Raw genomic sequence first — 19,118 nt, 5'->3', positions numbered from 1 at the left:
CATCTAAAGTTGCTCTACCAGCTCACTCCCACTCCAACACAAAGCTCACACCCACATATGCACGCACAGCTTCATTTCCTGCCCTCTTTTTTGAGAGAGTCAGCAAATTAAAATCAAAATACTGTCAAATAGAAGCCCTGTTTGATTTCTCAGTACAAAATTAATTTAATGAAAACCTCTCATTTATATTGGCATCATACCAGTGTATCAGTTTAATTGGGGAAATAAATCTATGCTAATAATGGACATATTTACAGAATGATTGACCTCCTAATACAAGGGAAATGTGGAATCAGCAGAAAGCCTTTGAACATTTGTCTCCATCCACAGGAAGGAAAGTAATGTTACACACATACTTTCACAAAATGAACTAGTAGTCCTATAGCACTTTAAAGACTAACAACACGATTTATTAAGTGATGAGCTTTCGTGGGGCAGACACACTTCTTCAGAAGTGGGTCTGTCCCGCGAAAGCTCATCACCTAATGAACCATTTTGTTAGTCTTTAAAGTGCTACAGGATTTCTGGCTTGTTCTGTGAAGGTACAGACTAATACAGCTATCACTCTGACTATTCACAGATGCCTTCAGAACCCCATACATTCTTAGGCAGAGGAGATAGTGTCTGCATGAATCCTGTGTTTCTATGTTATACCAGTTGCATTGTTTTAGAAGTGTCTTAAGTGAGGGAAAGGTACAGTCTGATGCAGGCCCAGACTTAGGGCAAGGTGAGTGAGGTGGTTGCCTTGGTCACCACAGCTTTAGGGCCTCACAGTCCAATTGAAAATAGCATCCATTGGCCAGACCCTACTGTCACAGCATGCTACCTTGGGCCCCACCCACCAGCCAGGTCCTGCTGGGTCAACTCTGGTAAGAAGCACGGTACCAGTCTACAAATATATAATAAATCAAGAATGACCTTTTACAGAATACAGGAAACCAGACACTGCGCTAGGAATAGAGCAGATACGTTTGACAAGATACTTCTTATATGCATTAGTTTCAAATTGTTGTTCAGGACCAGCACTTCCCAAACTTCATTTGTCTGTGGATTTCAACATTCAGCTGCAGTATGCAATATACATTCATAAGGAATACAATTATATGGTGAACATATCTGTTTAGAAAAGTTGCCACCCTAGCCTAACAATACTAAATTCAGACTCAACACCATGCACTTATTAATGACAAGCTCCCATTATTCAGCTTCTAATCTCCAGAATTCCCAGAACTGGGCGCAATCATAGAACACTAGAACCAGAAGGAACCTTAAGATGTCATCAGATCCAGTCCCCTGCACTTCTGGCAGGACCAGGCACCAGCTAGACCATCTCTAACAGGCGTTTGTCTAACCTGCTCTTAAAAATCGTCAGTGATGGAGATTCCACAGCCTCCCCAGGCAATTTACTCCAGTGCTTAACCACCCTGACAGGAAGTTTTTCCTAACATCTAACCTAAACCTCCCTTATTGCAGTTTAAGCCTATTGCTTCTTGTCCTGTCAAAGGGTAAGGAAAATAAACTATCGCCCTTCTGGCAACAAGCCTTTTAGCTACCTGAAAGCTGTTATGTCCCCTCCCAGGCTTTTTCCAGACTAAACAAACAGTTTTTTAATCTTCCTTCACAGAGCAGGTTTTCCAGACCTTTAGTCATTTTTGTTGCTCTTCTCTGGGCATCAATCAGAACAGCCATCTCTTCTCCAGCATGTTACCTTATCTACTCCTCCCATCGGACGCAACTTCCTCGAGGGCAATACGCAGTGTAATCAGATACTGTTTGGTAAAGTCAGAAGTACAGATTGTCATATTTGACTAATGTGTGTACCTACAGCCAAGAGTTGTTTGTGAACATGAATCCACCTCTGTCACAGTTTCACAGGTATTTTTCCAACACTAAGTATATGGGGTATGTTTGTGAACATACAAAAGACTATGACTTCCACTATTCACATAACATTGAAGTTCTAAATGTCATTGTCCTCAAATGATTGAATCTTGGGTTTGCAGTAAGATATTTTAGAGCATTCGGTATTGACAGGTAGGTACAGCAATACGAATTGGGCCGTGGTCACAAGGTAAACTCACCACCTCGCTGCCTCTTGCTGGCAGATGAGGGAATTAGCTCCTTTTCCTCAGCTGGTGCCTCCCTTTGGCCCTTGCATCATCCACCACTACTCCCTGCTCTAGTCTGTGCTCTGTTCAGGACCCATGTGGCTCACAGGACTGTGAGGTTCTCTTTGGGACACTGCCCCCGGCAATGCCCACTACCATCCCTTGCCCCCTTCCTGGGGCTTCAGCAGTCCCTGCTCAGGCCACCCACTAATGTGGCCAGCTGTAACTTCTGTGTAGCCCCTGACCTCAGGGACAAGCCACAGCACATACTGGCCACAGCTGGTGTGGCTGGTGTGATGCAAGGTGGGAGAGAAGGGACTCAAACCTGCCCACTGCTCTGAGTCCCAGCCCAGGGACCCTCTAAAGGCAGCCTATCCTGCCCTCCTTCTCTCCCTAGATCACCCCTCTCTCCCTGGGCTACTTCCCATGACCCCCTGCAGTTTTTGGGCTTCTATGTTGGGGTGAGTAGTTGGGCAGAAGCCAGGCTGGAGCCTTCCCCAAGTTCCCCTTAGCCTGACCAGCACCACCCTTTCTAAGGTGCTGGCCCCACCCCCTCCTTGGCCAGGACTCAACAGAGTCAGCTCAGCTGGAGCAGCTCTTTATATGCAGGGCTACCCCAGTAAGATGCTCTTCCACTGGCTACTTCTAAGCCCTTTTCTACGCATCGGCTTCCTTGAACCTGTACTAATCCCTTCCTTGCAGCAGTGGGGCACTTGTGGGCCTGTTTCATTCATTGACAATATTTCATTCTGCTTTATTAATTGCCCAGATTCAGTTATACTCCATCCTTATCCAGCCATTATATTATACTTTACTTGTCAGTTTGAAAGAGAGTTGTCCATTGACAGAGACTAGACAGATTCTAGATTAAGATTTTCTATTAAGATTCTAACATCTATTCTAAATTAAGATTCTAGAAGATTAAGATTCTAGAATCTATTCTAATATTCTGGGATTGGTGATCTATGGGTGAGTGTTTGTTATCCAAACTAGCAATATCTGTGTTTAAGGGGGGTTTTAAATGAATAATACAGACTATCACATTGCAGAGAAATTGAAAATACTTGAGTTGGATAAATGCAGAAAAGAACATTCAGGCTCAAGATAGCATTTCTGAGATAGGACATGAAACTAGTCAAATGCACATCAACCCTTTTTGACTGAAAGACGAGACACGCACTGGCACACTAAGTGTGTTATTTTGTAGTTCCCAAATATGGAAGTATAATCTTGTAAAGATTCATTTAACAGTTGTAACAGCTGCCTGCAGGACAACCAACATCCCACGGCAAGTTTGAGAGTTGAAGCAGATTGCTGGTAGAGAGGAGAATCTTCCTTGAGATCTTGCCTCCCACTGCTGTTTCCCAGCCTTCAAAAGGTCCCACGTTGCGCTTCCCTTCTGTTTGCAAAGGGCTGGCTGGGTAGCTCCTGCCAGAGCCCAGCAACATTATGCCTGGATCAGCCAGGTGGCAACGGATCAGCTGAAGGACTGCCATCAAGAACTTTGGTGTTTTCTCTGCACTCATTTGAAAGAGTGGAAGGGTCATATTTGAACCCCTCACCCCACAAACTGTACTGGTCATTAAATATCTGAGCCAGGCCAGATCATCCAGCAAAACAGATTGTTTTCTCTTGAGGTCTCTCGCTTGTCATGTGTTTCCACCACATGCCATCTGTCTGCATTGTACTGTAGCTGCAGTCTGGGTTACGGCCCTGTAGTTCTAGTGACATGAGCACAAACATATCTTATAGCTAGAACATGAGAGGGAGAGTTGAAACTTCTGGATTCCATCCCTAACTCAGTGTGGGGCCTTGGCCAACTTTCCCAACTACTCTGGATAAACACCTCCATTTATCCAGCTGTAAAATGGGAATCTCTCTACTGTACAGGGTGTTTGTATTTAAATCATCTGATGATGGCACTACCAGAAACACCCTGTGTGTAGCAGTGTGTAACAGGCTGAATAATTTGCTCACAGTACACACTACAGATCCAGCCCCCCCAGGCGTGTTTCTGTAGGCAAATAGGGGAAGTGACAAAATTGTCCCATTTTTGTAAAGACGACAAACAAGAAATACTCACTAGTTTCAGACAGAGTCCAAAGGTAACTGTTGCAAAGGAAAGCATTCCATGCAGGATTTACTGTATTTAAACCACTTTGCCAAAGATTGTAAATTTGGGAGGGTTAAGGGAATTAGATGAAGGATAGATTTTAAAAGAATTAACATAGGTGGGAGCACAGCTGTAGAGTGCAGGCACTGACAGCTAAACATCTCTCAACAGCAGCCTGGTCTCATTGGCAGAGAACAACTTTACAAAGGCTCTTGTCCTGCTTTTCACCTGTTAGGTAAGCAAGGAATATGCCAAAAACCCCATCTAAGGGACTTGTACCAGGGTAGAGATCTCTAACCCATCTTCCTAGACCATTGTGTTGGGATTGTGGTCCATACAGCCAAAATTTTAATACATAATTTGTTTTTACTATGTGGTTTGAGTGCATAGCTTCTACGTATGTCCTCCAGAACCCAGGGGAGCAGTTGCCTTAACACAGAAATATTTATGCTTTCTGAACATATACTATGTAAAACGTATTTACTTATGACACATAATTTATCACATTTTTCCACCCTTTGCATTCTCTAAGGAAATGGAGTGTGAATCTATGAGATTCTAAAAAATCACCACATGCTCCCAGAAGGGATACATCCTTCATTATACACGTCCACCCACACCATGCTTATGTTACAATGCTCACCTTTGTTAGTACAGAGTATACCGGCTCCTTCCAAGGCCACCAGACAAATCAGTGCAGGGAGGATGAAAGAATAAGGCAGTGGATCCAATTCATCCAAAGGCCTTACAATAGGGATGACTTGGGATTTGGACCTGCATATTTAGTGGTAGAGGCAGCAACATGAACCAGTCTGAAGAAGATTTTAAGGTCACTAGAGCAGGAAAAGCCATCTCTTCTCCATACCGTTGTACATCATCTACCACATTTTGGGCACTACTGTAGTAGCATTTTTTTTTTTTTTTTTTAAAGCAACATCCTCCTTTCCTCAGGGACATCAGTTTTAGAGAAAAGCTCTATCCTCATTATCAAACAGTACCTCCCACCCCAGAACAATCTTGTAAAGTCAACACTTGAAACGCATGACTTCGAGTTGGGCTTAACTCATGTTAAGGCAAGTTAAGCACAACTCGAAGTCCCCCTGCAGCTGTATGCCCGTCTGGCTCCCCAGGCTGGGCAGACAGACAACTGGGCCACTGCAGCTTCTCCCCAGCTTCCCTCGGCTGGGAGAACCTGGGGATAAGTCACATCTGGTTCCCACCTCCCCTCCGCTGGCGGGAGCCAGGAAACTGACCAACACTGGTGCTGGTCACTTTCCCAGCTCCTGCAACCTAAGGGAGCCAGGCTGTTTCCTGGCTGTCCCCCACTGGCTGGAGCCATGAAACTGACCAGGGCTGATGCTTTGTGCAGGAAATTTGACTTATGCAGGAGCTGCGAGAATGCAACCCTCATATAAGTCAGGGGTCTACTGTATAGTGCATGCACATGACACTACATACAAAGAGCTGTCCTGCCTACCAGCTCAAGATCTTCTGGTCTATTACACTTTCCAAGAGAGCAAAATGGGGCTTGGGGCTTCCTACAGCACTCATTTAACTAATTGCGGTGGTTAATGCAACTCCCACACCACACTCCGTACTGTAGTAACATGCTCACCTGTCTAGTCCCCAGTGCAGTTGCTTCTTCATTCTTCACACACCTGTGGCTGGAAATGCTATCACCCGCTTCCATGTGCGGTGCTTCTTGTCATGAATTAGGGGAGATGGACAGCAGGAGACAAGCCCAGTTTCAAGCCAACATATTGGAATGCTTTGATGGAAGAGTAAAGATCAGAGAAATCAGCAACCCCGGCGCGCATTACATCCCCAAACCTCCATCCGCTTGCTGAACCTCTTTCCTTACAGCAGCAAACGTGGGTAAGAACTTCTGTAACTGTTACTAGCTGCATATAAGCATCAAGCTTTAAGACGACACAATGCTCCCCTCATACATGCACTTGAGGTAAGCGATAGCAGGAAGCTAGTTTGGAAAAGCTGTCCCACTTGCCAGACTGAAAAAGCCTGTGAACCTGTGCCACTGGAGACAAAAATGGGGAACAGGACTTCTTCCAGGTGCATCTGGAACCTGAGAACCCAGAGCATTAGAGCCCATCTTGCCTCAGACCTCAAGCAAGGAGTTTTTAACATTATGCCTGAATAATCCTGTTATTAGGTGGCAGAGGATTTATACGCTCCAGATCTGAGGGCCACTTAAATGTCTGCAAGGATGAATCTATATAGGATGAGAAGCACCTCGTAGTCTACTGCTCAAAGACAAAGCTCGAGTATTGGGACTGTCTCTATGAAATGGAGGCATCTGGTCTAACTCCACATGGGCTGGGAATCTGGGTGGTCCTGTTTGGATAGATGGATGATCAAGGAGGGCACACCAAGGAATTCCAGGCTCTGAATGCAGAAGTTGCCACACAGGATCAGCTACTTGTTTGTCAAGTGAACTTCATTACCATTCAGATTACTCAAAAACCAGCCTTTTCCTAAGAAGGTTGACTATGCAAGAGTCCTGCTAAAGTGATCTGTGACAGAAGCCCTCCTTCTCTATGTAATAGTTTGAAATATATTAGAAGGACAAAACAGAGTCCACTAGCTGCCACCAAAAAAAGCAAAGAGGATGTTGGGAATAAGTAAGAAGGATCAAGAATGAGAGAATATCTTCTTGCCTCTACGTAGATCCACACTACCTCCACATCTTGATTACTGCATGCAGATGTGGTTGCCCCATCTCAAAGAGATGTACCTTTGAAATTCCATAATCTGGGTGTCCCGGATCTGGGAGCACCCATGGTTCAGACACTGGCAGAGGGGAGAAAGCAGCTCGGCAGGCTGCCACTCCCTCTCCCCACAGGCAGTGGGAAGAGCTGTGTAGCAAAGGGCTTCTCTACAGGCTTTGCCCTTGCTGCTCCCATAGGGGTGGGAGCCAGTGCCTGGGATCAGCAGGGGGCATGGAGCCATGTGCGCCCTTAAGGCACTTACCTGGTGCCCTGCTCCTATCACCATTCCCTGCACCCCAACCCACTCATGCACCCCTCCTCCCAGACCCCACATCCCCACTCCCCATGCGTTCCTGCACTTCCCTCTCCGAGAGGCTGCATCCCCATCCTCAGAGTACTCCTGTGGCCCACCTCCCTCACAGGCCCCATATGTATTATCAGTTACATGTGAAAAAAGTCAGTGCTTCACAAAGTGTTTTTATTTTCATGTTCAAAACAAGAAGTATACGTGAACACCTGTGGTCCACAGAATAATCCATAGTCTGACAGGCTATTTCCCCAGGTAGCTGAATTCTGGGAGGATCAACAGTATCAGAATTGGAAAAGTCAAAAAAGGTCAACAGAATTGATTAGGGGTATGGACCAGCTTTTCTATGAGAGGAAACAAATAGGACTGGGACTTTTCAGCTAGGAAAAGGTGTCTAAGGGGGATACGACTGAGGTCTATGAAGTCATTACTGCTGTGGAGAAAGTAGATAAGGAAGGGCTATTTACTCCTTCTCATAACACAAGAACCAGGGATTACCAAATGAAACTGATAGGCAGCAAGTTTGACACAAAAGGAAATATTTCTTCACACAACACAGTCAACCTGTAGGATTCTTGGTCAGAGGATGTTGTGAGTATTCAAAAAAGAACCAGATAAATTCATGGCAGAGTGGTCCATCAATATCTACTACTAAGATGTACTGGGATAGTGTCCCTAGCCTCTTGCTTGCCGGAAGCTGGAGATGAGTTACAGGTGAAGGACGGGGCAGAACTGTTAATCAATTGAACTTATTCTGTTCATTCCCTCTGGGGCACCTGACTTTCGCATTACCAGAAAACAAGATACTAGGCTAGATGGACCTTTGGTCTCACTCCGCACAGGTGTTCTTATAGTCATAATGGTGAGAGGATAGAGGATTGAGTTTGCTTTGCATTATCTTGTACAAATAACCACTAAAGCGAAAGCAAGCATCTGTACAGGCTAGTGCATTCTGCTCTTAGCCATTTACAGAAACAGGGAGTCTGGGTGAGAAATGAGATCACCACAACTTCTCAGAAAAATTACTGCCAAACAGCTTTGTGTGTCATGAGGGGCCAGGCCTATGACCATGATCTTTAACGGTCTCAAGAAAGCCAATGTCTCACCCAAATATGCTTTTATGATATGCTAAAAACAGAACAATTTAAAAGCTCCCAACTGGGTCCATCTAAAGGCAGGAGCCAGGATGAGTTCAGGCTTGAGCACAGAGGGAGCCTAGCCCAGATAGCAAGCATGCTGTGTTTAATAGGGAATGAGTAGCTGTGACTTCTACATGGGGTTGGGGGGAAGCAGGTGTGTTTGGCTTCTTTATCAGAGGCCGTCGTTCACACTGTTCTCAGTGCCTCTGGCGTGGAGTCTCACACAGCATCTTACGAAATTGACTAGGAAGTGTGCCAAATTGACAAGCAGCAACATGCAGCCTCTTTCTGGTTGGGAGAGGGGTTTGGTTTTAAGTGCTAGCAAGAGTAAAGGCATGAGAACATGAATGAGAAAACAGGCACACACTGCAGGCCAGGATCTTCAAAACTACTTACTAGGAAAACAACAGCAAGACCACCATTACACCTGTAGCTGGGAACTACATACTGAAAGGGGAAGAATTCTGTGGGGCAAACTATGATTTAGAAGGGGCTGGAATAAAGCACACAAAACAAATTCCATGTCAGATTCCCAAAAAACAAATTTATTCACACTGACTTGACATGATCAGAATCAAAACATTTCTCATTGCCATTGCTTGAGGAAATACACCAGCCAAAGGGTCTAGTGCAAAAATAAATATATTTTGACTTGGAGTTGGGAAAGTATGCACAGCCAATCAAGTATTAACAATAACTATGCCATGCTTCAAAATGCCCTCTGAACAGTTGCACATGCTCTGCAGCTGAGTGCACAGATGGAGTTTGCAGCCAGAATGACACGAAGTGAAGTGGTTTGCACCGAACACTGCAATGTTCACGTCTGTCAGACCTTACTTGGCACCTCAGGCAGCCAAAAAGACTGGAATCCAAAACCTCCATTCAGACACACGGACAACAGAATAGGCAAATGGCACCACCCATTTCAGATGTGAACATTAAGGGGCTTGCTTCCATATGGAAATGGCCTAAGGACTGAATTGGGTTCTGAACACTAAGCTAAGTGCCCCAATGAACCGAAGGCACAAGATCATCCTGAATTAAAATGGCAAAAACTGGAATAAAGTTGGGATGAAGAGATACGAACACAGGCCCCTTATATGGATTAATTCCGCTGAACTGTCTGAAGGTTAACTAAAAGCAGAAGAATGGATCTAAAAAGCAGGAAAGAATAAGAGAGGCTTTCTGAAACTATTGTAGAAATGGAGCAACCACGTTTTCCCCAGTAAGCAAAGCTGTGAAAAACAGCTGGCACTGAAGGATCAGCAAGCAATTCAATACAATAAGGCACTAACAACGTTCCACATTAAATCACAATTAAACATTCACATTCAGAGATTTAAAAAAAAATCACTGTACACTAAGTTTAAAAAAAGCAATTTTTCTATTTGAAAAAAGTCCCTTTTTTTCCAAATTCTCAGCTACCTAAGAATCTTTCCATCCAGGCAGTAATTAGTTGGATTGAATATTTGATCAGAAATCTTCTTGGTTAAAAAAGGCTGTATGTGAATAGAACAAGAGTCATCTGAGGCAACAGACAAGAATACATACAAAAAGCAGCTGAGACCTTGTAAAGTAACTCAGATCATTTCAATTAGCAAATGTGTGAGCGGTTAGTCACATTGCTTAACGCAAAGAGTGATGATGTTCAGCTACGTCAGCGCTAAGCACAGAACAGAATGACATGCTTTTGTAGCTAGCTTACATCTATTTTTCTTACGGGTTATCAGACTGACAGCGCTGGGGCCTGGAGTCTCCCGTATATCCACCACGTCAGTAAAGGATGGGCCACGGCAGTGTCAGTTTTGTCCCACTGTCCTACTAATGTGCATCAATCCTAACCCAGAAGCATCACATATAAGGGCAGTGGAATAGTTCAGAGTCACGTCATTCAGTCCTGCTGCTCTGCTAAGGAAGGAAAAAATGGACAATTGTCCAAAGTGAACAGGACTGATGACACCAGCTTCTTTCAGAAGTGTCACCCAAACAACTCTGGGTCACAACTGACCTGAAAGCCAACTGGTGAACGAACCTGTCTCTCAGTCCTAGTCCTCAAAGCCATTTAAGTGGCCTTTGTTAGATCTATAAAGTTTACCGCACTCCTTAAAAAGTTAGTGTTCAAAGATGATTATCTCCCTATTTTAGAATATTTAGCTACTTAATTATTCAAAAATTGTAGGGTTACCGAGGGTTTCAAAGAATCATAATAAATAAATCAAGCGGGAGTTACCTTGTGATGGAGAACTTATCTGTACATGGGAGGGTTATTAAACAAGGATAGTAGAGATTAGCCTGTGTATAGATAAAGGAAAAGGTATTTTCAGGACATCTGGACAGCAGAAAAGCATCTACTTCCAAAGAAACTTTCTGCCCATTTTTCTAAAGCAAAGAAACAAAGAACTTCAGAATATTCATCATGTGGGCAGTACAGTTTCCTCAATCTAAAGGGCTCTCACCATTCACTTTGAAAATGACTCTTCATCTTCACTTTTAAATATCTGACACTTGCCAGGACACCCAGAAATAAATCAGTGAAGGTTATGGCAATGGGACCACAAACCAGGAGGGAAGAGAACATTTGAACTAGAAGGCTCTAGGAGGCCTACAGCCAAGGTGATTAAATTCCCCTCTCTTGGAACAGTTGCTCCATGTTGCAGATGGCTTCAATCCATTCAGGTATTTGGTATTCCAAGAGCAAGTTCTCAAAGGCTGTTCAGGAAAGCCTTCTGGGCCATTCTGAATTAGTTCAAAGTTGAAGAGGAAGGAGGGCGAGAAAAGAAAAATTTAAGACTCCCAGAATTCTGATTTGTCTCCCACTTATTGATTTTCCTTGGCCAGTCCCTCTGAAGGGAAGCAGCAGTCACCCCGTCAGCGTGCGCAAGCGTCTCTCATGCAGGAGCAATCGAATTTCCCTCACTAGTAGGGGTGAGATGAAAAGGATTGTTGAACTTGTCTGTGGAAAGAGCATGAAGGACAATTAGTACCTGCACATGCTACCACCTCTACCCACCAAGGACATTTTAGAGGTATTTTTAAGCATGAAAACCTGGAAGCAAAAACAGGAAAGTCAAGTTAGCCCATCAGTTCACAGGATGGAAGAAGGTTTTCAATGCTCAGAAAAGTTTCTCAATAAGCTAAGGTTCTTCCCACTGCCTAGTGACTTTGAGCCTTGACTCTCCCTGGTGCCTATCAAAACGGTTCAGAAAGGAATCAAGCAGTAACACAAGGTATTGTGACCAACCCTAGGCATAAGGGACAAGCTGGTGGGGTAGGCAACACTCCCAGCCATTCCCAAGCTGAGCAGCTCAGTGTATGACTCCTATTTGCTAGGCAGAGGCACTGAACTACCACAATTCTAAGCCAGCCCTATAAGTACTTCCATTTTGCCCCACAACATCTGACCAACCCGAAAAAAAAGGGCTACACAAACTAGCAGTTTAACATCAGCATCTTGGAAACACTGGGAGGCAGGTGACACTGCATCTGTGCGCAGTGGAGTTGGAGGAGGAAGAACTACAATAAACCCTCAAGATACCTGCAAACAAGTTGCTTGTGTCTTGGGTTAACACAACTGCCGTCCCTAAACAAGAACAGTTTCCTGGGTCCCACAAGCAGCAGGGAGCTGGGAACCAGGCAGCAGCCTGGCTCCCAGCTCCCCTCTGTGTGCAGAGAGGGGAACTGATCCAGGCTGGTTAGTTTCCTGGCTCCAAGAAGTGAAAGGGAACTGGGAGCCAGGCTGCCCCTGGTTCCTGGCTCCCCTCCACTGGCTGGAGCCAGGAAACTAACCAAGGCTGCTGCCCTGCTCAGTTTCCCCTCTCTGCACACGGAGGGGAGGAGCCAGGCTGCTGCCTGGTTCTCAGCTCCCTGCTGCTTGTGGGACCCAGGAAACTGACCAACTAGGCAGCTTCCCAGGTCCCAAAGCAGCTGGGAGAGGGGAAGCCAAGCTGTCTCCTGGTTACCAGCAGCCCGCCACTCTGGGAGCCAGGAAACTGACCAACTAGGCAGCTTCCCAGGTCCCACAAGCAGCTGGGAGAGGGCAAACCAAGCTGTCTCCTGGTTACCAGCAGCCCCCCACTCTGGGAGCCAGGAAACTGACCAGACCTGCTGTGCTGCTCAGTTTCGCAGCTCCTGCAAGCCTAGGGGAGCAGGGAACCAGGTTGCAGCTGGGTGCCAGTCTCCCCTCAACTTGCATGAAACTTCGAATTACATGGGAGTTGCAGAAAGGCGACCCACCCCCATGTAAGTCAAAGGGGGTTACGGTATTAAATTAGATGAAATTCAACCAAAATTAATGTTGCATGTCAGACAAGAATATTTAAGGAGACAATGTCAAATGCTTCATTTATTAAAAATCATTTATGACACCAGCTTTAGGAGAAAAAAAATTAGCTGTCTACCAAACTGTCCTTGTTTATTCGGCAATAATAATTCAACATCCATGTTTTGATTGGTGGGACAAACTGATACGACCATGGCTGATTTAGCTCACTTCCTGTTGTGCTCCAGCCTTACACTAGCTCTGTAATTAATTGTTATTAATTACATTGTAATTAATGGCTGCTGCAGAAGCAGGTTAAGTTGTGAAAGTTATTACTTAAAAAGCAAAAAGCTGTATCATTATTTATTCTAGAGTCCAGAAAATCTTTTCAGTTGCACAATCACCATGGGTAGGAAAAAAGCTAATGAAGAAAAGATCTCTTCTTACCATAAGAATGAAGAAATAGAAAACCCACATCCATCCCAGATTGTCCTGGATCAAAGACACTAGATACTGAAAAGAAACAAAACAGGATATTTAGATCCTTAACACTTGCAAAACAGTGAGAGCTAGGTTTCTGGAGTCACCCTTCCCCGTGCCTCTCCCCGAGTCAATAGGCATTTAATGAAAGGGAGGGTTGGAAAAAATCCTCCCTTTCAGTATCTAGCTGTTTTGTCTTGTTTAATAGGAGACTTGCTGCCTTAATCCTTCTATACAAACCTCACACAAGACAGGTGAAATAGTTACCTATCAAGCTTCAGGCTGGCACCTCTATGTGCAATGAGGAACACAACTAATTACAGCTTCTGTGGGTGACAATTTGACTAGACTGAACAAAGGATTTCATTGCATAGAACATACAGTTATGTAAGTGACTGTACATACTCTCAGAAAAGCTGAGCATCCTGTAAAGATGTACAGCTTCGAAACGACCATTTTCAGCAGCTACATACAAGCTTTAGTTAACCCTACTACCACCCTGCTATGTAGGCAAGATGCTCCGGCTTCCACAGTGATTTACCTCCTGAGTTCCACAGGGCCATGCAATCCTCAAGTAAAGATGTAGTCCATCCCTTCTATGCAGTAGTTGAATACAACTCTGTTTGAGGGGCTTCTATACCGCTCTATTACTCCCCACGTTGGCACAAAAATGGGACTGTCAGCTTGGAGGCACACTTGATGATTCTGCTAATTACTCCCCCACCTGGAGTGACACTGCAGGCATCATCACTGAGATGACTGCAAGTCTAGGCATGGAAGCCATGGCAGACAGAACTTTTCAGAAGGAGACCTGCTCTCCATGGTGCTCGCCTTAGGAAGCGGGCATGTGTGTGGAAATGGGAAGATACAGAAAGCATGGCACACTGGGCAATTTGTTTCCAAATGAGATTTGAAAAGGTGACCCTGGGTGTCAGCATCCTGTAAAATGTGGAAAACTAAGACAGAATCTCAGAGAGAAAGAAGGAACATTTCATTTACCTGGGAAAACCACTTCAGTCAGTAGTTAACACGTTCTTTTCTGCCTGTTATCAGCACTGCGGATAGTGACAAGAATAGTCCCACAAGTGCCAATTATGAACCCTAATTCCCTCTGGGAAATGGGGGCATGAACTACATGCCAATATACTCCTTGGTGTTTTGTGATGTTACACTCTCACTAGCTGCATGGGGCCAGTTACATCACAGGAACTCTAATGGCCCTGCCCAACCCAATAAATCACCACTGTTCTTTCATGTGCGTGAATTCTGTAGGTGCATAACAAGTATGTTGTGATTGCCAATGCCCTCAGTTTCTGTAACAATCCATAGTCAGTTCCTATTGTGGCACACAACATGAAAGACTGGCATCACTTGCTTTCAAGGTGTGACACCTACCCTAGATAGAGGGTCTCAGGGGGTAGCTGTGTTATTTGTGAAGCTACAGACTAACAACTTTAGAGACAAAGATTTATTTAGTCATGAGCTTTTGTCAGTAAGACCCACTAAAGTTCATGGCCTAATAAATCTGTTGGTCTCTAAAGGTGCTACATGACTGCTTGTTGCTAGATAAAGAGAATCTCACTCAAACAAGTCTAACATAAAGGTGTTATAAATGTTCTATGCAAAGGGGACATTTATCTGGGGGGAGGGGAGACAGACTATAGTACATTTCTTCCTGAGTTGCTAACAGCACCTGAGATTAGGATTTTAAACATTTTATTTTCACCGTCCACGGAGTTTGCACTTTTTCTCCACTTCTCAACAGCTCAGGTTACAGATGTGTCTAAACACCATTCCATTCTCAAAGCTTGGTGCCAAAATGTTTGCCTTATAAACTCTGCAGAGAAGACTTATTTGTTAAAAGTTTCCACTGGGAACTAAAACACAAGAATGGGAACATTTGGTATACAAAAAACAAGCAAACCTAGATTTGGAATCAAACATGAGCTATCACTGCCTCTTTAAATCTCACTGCACCTACCAGCCCCACAAGTCACTCCCTGGTATAACTTTAAAGGCACACCCCTAATTGCCCAGCTTCTCTTTGGCAATCTCACCTGGCCCACTGCAGCTCCAATGCTCCCAGTTCCATCCACAATTCCTGTAACTGTTGCCAGAGCTTCACTGTTCCCTCTGAGTGATTCTTGACATCCCAGGTCAGCAGAAATTGCAGAGCTGATCATGTTAGATGGGCCTCCAATGAAAAATCCTGAAAGCACCAAAAGACCATCTTCCAGTGACAGCACAGCAAGGAGGCTGTCTTTGGCCCAACCCAGGAATTTTACAAGACAGGGAGTTTCTGCCATCCAGATGGTAAGGGCTGGGGATACACTGGAAGTCTCAGTTGTGGGAAGGGATCGCAGCAGGGTGCAGAATGCTTTGCTCTCAGAGGGGTTAGCTCTCCCTTATAGCAATAGATGTCAGGTTGTGAGGTGCTTCTCTGTGCCTCTATGGGAGGAAATTCACAGAAACCTGTAAAATATGGGTGTATGAAACCAAGGACTTTCGCTCATGCTGGCCAATATAGAGTCCACATCATGGAGTGCTGCAAGAGAAGCTCCCAGATATGTACCTCTGGTATCAGAGGAAGCATACAGCTTCTTGTAGTACAAAGAATGCAAGAGACACTTGCCTTCTGAGGTATTCTAGTCCACAGCATAATTCCCTATTTTTTTTTTTTTTTTAAACACACACACCCCCACCCACCCACCCCTCTGTTCAGGAAAGCTTCTTAACTGAGGTATTCTACTCCACAGCATAATGCCCTATTCCACACACACACACACCCCCATTCAGGAAAGCTTCTTAAAGCAGAGTTCTAAATTAAAAATAGACTAGGACCTTCACGGACTTTCTTCTTGCAGCCACAGCATTTAAGTGAGAAGGCAGCACACCTGAGTACATCCACAAGGTTTTACAGCAGTATTGCTTCTTTTCTGTCTACACAGGAATTGGTGTGAAAGTGGTTTTTATACATGACATACCTGTAATGGCCATGATGAATGCGTTGATGAGTTTGTTGTTTGGAGAACCTGCCAGGGGACAGAAAAAACAGAAGCGTTAACAAAATCATAATGATACCTGGTGTTACGTTGAGTTTTTCACCCCTCAATATCAAAGCACTCGACAAAGCAGGTAAAGCTGATCACCCTGCATTCTACAGATGGGGAGGCTGAGACAACCTGCCCAAGGTCACCCAGCTAAAGGACAACCTTGGTGCAGCCAGAGCACATACATGGACATGTGATATCTTCACCCTTATGGTGGTTCCCAAGTCCAGTGTTTTGCTGAGCTCAGATGTATTCTAAGAAACTGTTTCCAAATCCCACTGGTTGCCTTATGCTAGATACTTCTCTAAATGGTATGAAGTCTAAGAGCCTGACTTCTTGTACTTTCCTGGAGCAACTCATTGATAGCCCCCACACCACTTTTTCCTCTTTGAAGAGGTTTGCAGCTTTGCAGGTCATACGTGACAAGTTGTTCTGCCAGAAAATGTAGCCAATATAGCAGCTCCAAGTGCCAGCTTCCTGGCTGACACAAAGAAACCCAAGCACTCAACCCACATCTTTCCCCATTGTTAACCAGAATCTGAATAAAGTTGAATGATCTCTTGGTACAATACAACCTTGCAGAGCGTGACTGGTTCAGAAAGATACTGTGAAGGGCAATACCCTGAACCAGGAAAAAGATTCCAGGCAAGAAGGCTGGAAAACGTACATCTAGTTCTAAAAATGTTGTCCCCCGCATGCCCACTGTAATGCAAAAATATACTCACGACTGTATCCAAAGAGAGACCCTATTGCTAAAAGCAAGCTAATCACTAGCACTGGAGCTCGCTTCTGTAGCATATCAGAAATCAAGCCTTGGATTGTCCCACCTGCAAAATAAAACAAAAGCTCATCATGCCCCTTTAATTAAAATAAGGGCCATGCACACTGCTACACTTGCTGAATTTTGTTCATTTTCTCCATTTCTGGCACTTCTACTTAATGTGGACACAACTCTCACTGCCTGGAACACAGACAAGGCAGTAGCAAATCAGGGTACTAAAGACATAACAGCAAGGAATGTAGCGTTTCCATTGATTATTACCTCTTACTCCCTCTGCACGTAATCACCTAGAGTGCTGGCTGTTTGTGCCTTCCCCACACCCCATTCCTGCAGTCTCAGCTCAGATCAGTGCAATGTAACACATCCTGGCCGTCTCCTACAGTTTCCTACTGCTCCTATTAATGGCTCTGCTCTAGTGGCAGGAGCACAGAGCAGAAATGACACTAGACACCCGACTGGCGCTTTACACTTTGTTGTCTAACCTTGCTCAGAGTAGATCCAGACATCACAATGGCTACAATGCTCAGCTGTCATCACATTATCTACATGGCTTGCCCATCATTGCAATCACCAGTGGAGCTGCACTGCAGGCAATGAATCAGGAAATAATCCTAATGTAAACAAGGCCAGAGGCAGCAAAGCTGACCCAGAACAGGAGTGTCTTGCAGGTAAGCACAGTGGGCTGTTTACCCAGCCCAGAAACAGAAAACATGGGAAAACAGAGCTCTAGCCATAGTGAAGGGCTTTCTTTTTACAGCTGGGAGGTCCAGGTCCAGATATTACCACCAGCATAAACAGGCCCACCTACACTTGGCTTCACTGAAGACACCGGAGTTTTGCCTGCTCACCCCCAGTGCTGAACTGAGCCCTTTGTTTAAAGCAAAATGGTTGCTGGGGTAGAGCATACCCCTATTCCAGGCATCTGCTCTCTCGCTCGGGGATTCTGGTGGCAAATAAGACAGGTAACCTAGGAGGTGTCTGTCTGAGCAGAGTACTGCTCAGTTCATAGCAAATGGAGAAAAACTCACTGCTCATAGTGTAAAGAAATAGGGTAGAACCCCTTTAAACAGCCTGCAAGTTCTAGTGGTACTCACTGTGTCCTAGATTTTATAATGCAGCCAGAGCAACAGTGGGTGTAACCAATCCTTGTGTGCTGGGCACATGCAATAAACTGCTATTTAGACCCCCCTGGGCCCATGGGGTTCCTTTGTGTTACACTCTGGGATATAGGAGCTGGGCAATGAAAGAAAGAAGTTATTTGCTGCACCCACCTATGATTCCTCCCACATCGTACCAAATGGAAAGCTGGTCAGCTTCAGCCTCCTTCCATCCAAAGTTGTTACTGAGGTAGAATGGCAGCCAGAAGAAGAAGGAGTAATTCACTAGTTTCAAGCAGGCATAGGCCAGGGAATACTAAGACAAAACCAGTGAGCAGCTAGTATTAGAAAAAACACATACAGCAACTTCTCTTCCTCCTCATCCCGCCAATAAGCTCACAGCTGAAGCTCCATGGTAAGTGCTTTGCTTTTCACATGAGAATGCAAGACCAGGAAAGCCCAAAGCTAAACATCAACCAGGATGTCTATTTTTAAGTGTTCTTTTCATTGGACACAATGGGCTGAAATGCCAGTTCTTCTAGCAGCTTCACTTGAAGTACAAGCATCTGAAGAAGAAAGCAATCAGTATATCTCCTGGATTGGAAAATGTTCACCATGTGACAGTAACTGAGCCAGCGGCTCAAACGTTTGTGCGCTGTGTCGAGCACCACAAATTATCTGTATCGCTGTGTGCCGTTCAGAATGCTGCTTCGTGCACAAAACACCTGCAAATAGCTCATAATCCCCAAGCATTTGTATCCCAGAGCTCAAGACGCAAGCTTTGGGTGCGCTTGAGAGAGCATGTCTCCTAGAACAGAGACTGACTGTGGTGCTCTTGCTATGGTTCTGGTGACAGAACTTGCCTTTAGGAGGGCACTCTCAATAGAAATACCTCCCCTTTGGCAACTCAGAGCCCAGGTCGAGCAGCTTGCAAGGCAAGTGTGAAGTAGGCTTATTTTGCCAGGCCTTTGGCTGACCATCACTGCCACAGTAGAAGGGAGCCACATCTGCAAAGTTATAAAGCAGTGAACAAGTGCCATAGCTTTTTAATGAACCCAA

General features: G+C 44.8%; 1 protein-coding gene across 3 annotated transcripts in view; it reads right to left on the bottom strand.

The window, feature by feature from the left end:
* Positions 1-7,404: 7,404 nt before the first annotated feature.
* Positions 7,405-19,118, bottom strand: part of SLC37A3 (solute carrier family 37 member 3) — a 43,156-nt gene continuing 31,442 nt past the window's right edge. For all 3 annotated transcript variants that reach the window (XM_075007341.1, XM_075007324.1, XM_075007335.1), the window contains exons 10-15: positions 18,234-18,375; positions 16,907-17,008; positions 16,116-16,163; positions 15,189-15,340; positions 13,099-13,164; positions 7,405-11,346 (exon numbers count right to left, since the gene is read on the bottom strand). In XM_075007341.1, the coding sequence (XP_074863442.1) occupies positions 11,254-11,346; positions 13,099-13,164; positions 15,189-15,340; positions 16,116-16,163; positions 16,907-17,008; positions 18,234-18,375 (603 nt within the window). In that variant the 3' untranslated portion in view covers positions 7,405-11,253. The remainder of the gene's footprint in view (positions 11,347-13,098; positions 13,165-15,188; positions 15,341-16,115; positions 16,164-16,906; positions 17,009-18,233; positions 18,376-19,118) is intronic.

Source organism: Carettochelys insculpta, chromosome 1, assembly GCF_033958435.1.
Source record: "Carettochelys insculpta isolate YL-2023 chromosome 1, ASM3395843v1, whole genome shotgun sequence".
In the NCBI taxonomy this organism is placed as follows: domain Eukaryota; kingdom Metazoa; phylum Chordata; order Testudines; family Carettochelyidae; genus Carettochelys; species Carettochelys insculpta.
This window is presented reverse-complemented; position numbering and strand designations above follow the sequence as displayed.